Below are 4,792 nucleotides of genomic sequence, written 5' to 3'. Positions count from 1 at the left end.
AAAAAAAAAACGGACGGTAATTTCAACATGCAGAGCAAAAAAAATATGAGGAATGCAACATCAAGAGTGAGATCCTGTCGAAGTCATGTTCTTCCTCCGCTCAATCTGTTTACATCCCTTCTCCATTTTCCCTCTCCCGATTCTCCGCAAGCATCTGAGGCGTAAAAAGAATTCAACAATTGGATAGCATTGGCCGTCTGAATCCCTTCCCTCCTTTTTCTTTGGGTTTAGCCCCACATTGCCCCCCCCAAAAAAAAAAAAACTACGCGGGATATTTAAAAAAAAGGCTCTTAACATTCGTTACAGCGTAAAAGATACATAAAGGAGCACACGTAAAAAGAAACATGTCCCTTATTTTCGGAAGAGGGGAGCAGCGAACAAACCGTTACTTCATACGCATACACACTTCCTAAGCACATAGATCGCATATAAATGGAATAACTGAAACTGGTCACGCGCTGTTTGGTCAGCGTGCCGTTTTTACTGTTGCCTTTACATTTTGAACTGCGCACCACGCGCAATTAGGAACAACACACGGCGTCCGGTGCCCCAAAGCACTTGATTCTGCAACAAGACCTAATCCTGCCCTACCCTTCGTCCCTAGCACAGTTTCTCGTCCTAAGATGTTCTGCGACCCCATCCTAGTGGACTCCCTCCCGCGCACTCTAGAAGATACAGACCTCATATCACCCAAGTGCTGCATCACACTCTGTTTGTGCGGAGCAACGGGGCAGATTGCAGACCCGTCGGGTGGGTGCGGCGCTGGTCCAGACATCCTAATGGGACAGCTACCCGTTCCTGAAGGTGATAGGCCCGCCTCACCGCTCTGAGTCGCTGCCTTGTTCACGGGTGATTTTTCATGTTGAGGTGTACCAACTGCTACCCCGGCTTCGCCGCGTGTCCGGGGTGTAAGATTATCCTGCGGCTCACGCCTGACTAGTGGTGTTGCAAACGTCTCCATCTGAGGCGGGCGAAGCACGATAGGGTTCCCCTGATCGTAGTTTGAGTAACTGCCATGAAACGGTTGTGCAGGGTCGTAAGACGACATGACAAGCATTGCCGCGTACGTCTTCGTATCAGGGGTCGGGCGCCGAAAATTTCCGGCCGCAGCAAGATCCATCTCCCGGGTGCTGATTACTATTTGGCTCGGCGCTGTAGACTTTCTTGTTCCTGTGTCATCTCCCAGAAAGCTAAGATCGGGAAAGTCTTGACCAACTTGCGCTGTACGTAGGGTGGCAAGCGCTCGGTTAACTTCCTCCATCCGTGATTCTACCTCCTTTTCTAGGGCAAGGACGCGTGACTGGGAATCTGCACCCTCTAAGACAGCCCCCAGACCAGCGCAACCATTGTCATTTGGTTCCTTCTGGTCCCGCGCATCGACTACTAACTTGGATGCGCCACCGCTTTGCATACGGCCTTCAAACAATCCAACTTCCATGGGTGCCCCGTTTCGTTTCATGAGAAGTCTTCGGAAGCTAGAAATTTCTCGTTCCAACTGCTGAACTCTCATGAGTGATATGGAAGCGTCCTCCCGCGCTCTTCTGTCGATCGTACCGGGTGCGGCCGCGTTAACTGAGCCTTTGTTCACGGCTGCGCGCCCAATGATACGAAGGCGCTCTTCCAACGAAGCCCACCGCTTCCCCCAATCATCCTCTAGGTCATGTACAAGTTCAAATAAGCGAGAGGTATCTTCTCGAGCAGCCTGGTCCACTGCAACCTTCTCGGAAGCGGAACGGTCAGCACCGCGGGGGACGTGGCTCTCCCCGGAAGGCCGTTCAGGAGGCTGAGTGGAAGTGGAACCTATTGGGGGTGATGAGATGTGTGTGTCTGATACTCCTTTGCTTAGGCTCGGCGTGAGTTCCTTTAGCTTCCTCACCACATACTTCTCGAGTAGCTCCACCTGCTCCAATGCAGCGGCAGCGTCATCACGGGCAACCTCATCCACAACCGGAGTATAACTAGGGGCAATCTCCCTCGGTTTACCGGCCTTCTGAAGAAGATCACTTTCAACGGCGCCACTCGGACCGGGCCCGCTGCCCCCAGCACCGGTCTGACCTTTGGACATTACTGTTGGGGATCTCTCCCTCCGTTTGGGAGGGGTTTCAGATTTCCTTGCACCCATACCGGCTTTGGGTGCTGTGACATTTAAGTCTCCACCTTGAACCTTCGCAATAGAACGCTCGAGTTCCTTGAAGCGCTTTGCTACGAACCGACTCAACTCCTCAATGTCCTCTCGTGCCTGTAAATCCTTTGCGCCGGTGGCATCAGAAGTTGGCGACAGTTGCTCAGATGCTGATCCCTGAGCATTATTTTTGTGGCCGCCGTGTACGGACCGAACCCTCTGCTCTAGCAACTGGAGGCGCTTAGACAAGTCGGATATCGTGTCCCCATCCCCAATATTGTCCTGCCGCAGCCCGTCACGAGAATCCAGATGCTCACCATAAGTGACGCGGTCGCGAGCCCCACGGGGCCCGCCACGGTGGGTTCGAGCATCCTCCTCATGGAAGGACTTGAGGTCGTCCTCGTGCGACTGACGGTTGCGCTGCCGCCGGGACCCGCGCGAATCGTCACGGCCAGGCCGGGTGTCGTCGCGGTTGGCATGGGACTCTTCGATTGGAGACCGGGTGCCATCGTCATTAGACTGGGGTTCGCGAACCCGCCGACGCCCTCGGGTTTCATCACGGCCAGAACGATTGTCATCGTTAGCAAAATTATTGTCATCACGAACTGTACGAGAGTCGTCATCGCGGGAAGACTTCCTCTCAGCATCATGAGCCTGCCGATTACGAGCCGATCGAGGTCCACGCGAGCCATCACGACCAGACTGGCTATCATCGCGAGGAGCACCGGAATCATCTTCACGAGCGGGCTTGGAGTCATCATCAGCGGACTGGCGTTTGCGGAACCGGCGAGACCCACGTGAGTCATCACGACCAGACTGACTCCCATCACGAGGAGCGCGAGACCCGCCTTCACGCGGAGTCCGCGAACCATCATCAGCCGCATCCCCAGGATCAGCAAGGCGAGCACTTCGCGCACCGCGTGTTCTCTCATTTCTTTCACCGCCCACAGTACGAACGGCCTGTTTCTGCTGCTCCGCCTGAGAAGTAACAAAGTGACGCGCTTCACTTCGTACCACACGAAAGGGTTGGAGGTTCATAATGTAAGTGGTGTACTCGTCAGGAGTAACAACGGGATCCCCGTATATACTTATCAGTCCATCCACATCCTCAGTGCGGGCCCCCCATAGTGATCTGAACCCTTCCAACGACTTTACCCGTTGTTCAAGGGATTCATATTCCTTGGAAAATGACTTAGCGCTCCCCCCTACTGAGGCAGGAAGCTGCAGTGTGGGTACCGACTTACGCATTTTCGATGTTTGTTGCCGAAGATTATTCACCTGATCCTGTAGGTCGTTGATGATTACCCGCTGCTCCGCTTGCTGGTCAGCAAGAACTTGAATGATTGATTTGAGACTGCTAGCTTGGAGTGTAAAATGACCCTCGAATAGTTTACCGTCGTCAGTAAAGTCAATGTGCCGGCTTGTGCGCGGTAATACACCGGCAGTAGCGTCCTCATTCCCTACAAGAATGGTTTTAGTGGGGCATTGAAGTGGGTTAGGATCAAAATCCACAGTTGTGCCTTCTATTGTTCCCATTCCTTACGTGTAGCGCCGCAAATGACGCTCCACAGTCTCTACACTCTTTCGCTGCACCTTAACTGGGAAGCGTTTACCCTAGCGAACAAATACTGAATCTTAGAAGAAGGCACGCAGATAAAACTTAGAAGAATAACGAGAGTTGATTGAAACGGAAGTGCAAGCGAGATCAGTCATGGACAGGGGTAGTATACACACATCTGAACAAAAAGAAATGTTCCGACACATCTACATAGCTCATTTGTTCCCCCTTTTCGCACGCAAAAGTTCATAAGGCAGAGGAACACTACCCCCCCCCTTTCGCCAGGTCAGAAAAGAGTAAAAAAAAGATACTCAAGGAAAACAACAGAACGCTTGGAGCTGGGGGAATGTTAAAATGTCTACTCCCAATATAAGAGGGTTCGCTGGTGGGTCATTAAAACAGCGGTCTCCATCTCTGGCTGTCACCCTCTACGTTTGTTGTGTACACAAACAAACACATCATGAACAATAATCTTCCAACCCCAAAATACAGCGGTTCCCTGCCGTCACATATCATTTACCACCTAATAAACGTCCTCGCTGTAATAATAGAAGAAAGGCAAGGTAAGGTAGAAGAATGGATTGGGAAAGTGAAGTAAACAAATGGCACTAAGGAGTTGACAAATACGACAAATAGAGGTACTAAAAACGGTGATAGGAATAGAGAAAACGATAAAGAAGGAAAGAAAAGGAGGGAAAGGGAGGACAATCATCCCAAAGTGGCGCCATCAACCCACTCTCACCACTTCACTTCCCATAACTCTTTATTATACCTGCGGTGTTAGCTAAGTTCGTGCGTGCAAGTTGACGTTAATTTTTTTTCTTCTGCCCCCAAAGGAAGAAGAACGCGCGGCGAAATCTACGCACTGCAACCGTTTGTAAGATGAGTGCACAAGTCACCACAAGACATCGGTCATTCATGAATCTAAAAACTGACGCGCATCCACGTTAAAAGGGTAAACCAATCGCGAGCAAACGAACACTGAAACGAAACGAGGGCAACGACGCATCGCTCCAACAAAAAAAATCGCGTTAGTGTCATTTGAGCTCACATCTTGCATTTATCATCATCACCGTTACATTCACTTTTGTTCCTCACACGTGCTGAGGTGC

General features: G+C 51.2%; 1 protein-coding gene across 1 annotated transcript; it reads right to left on the bottom strand.

The window, feature by feature from the left end:
• Positions 1-466: 466 nt before the first annotated feature.
• Positions 467-3,658, bottom strand: TEOVI_000783900 (uncharacterized protein; the record flags this gene model as incomplete). Its single annotated transcript, XM_067223342.1, has 1 exon — positions 467-3,658. One exon carries the CDS (start codon positions 3,656-3,658, stop codon positions 467-469), a length of 3,192 nt encoding a protein of 1,063 aa, XP_067079443.1.
• Positions 3,659-4,792: the final 1,134 nt, after the last annotated feature.

This window comes from Trypanosoma equiperdum (assembly GCF_001457755.1).
Source record: "Trypanosoma equiperdum strain OVI genome assembly, contig: ctg_1844, whole genome shotgun sequence".
Classification (NCBI taxonomy): domain Eukaryota; phylum Euglenozoa; class Kinetoplastea; order Trypanosomatida; family Trypanosomatidae; genus Trypanosoma; species Trypanosoma equiperdum.
This window is presented reverse-complemented; position numbering and strand designations above follow the sequence as displayed.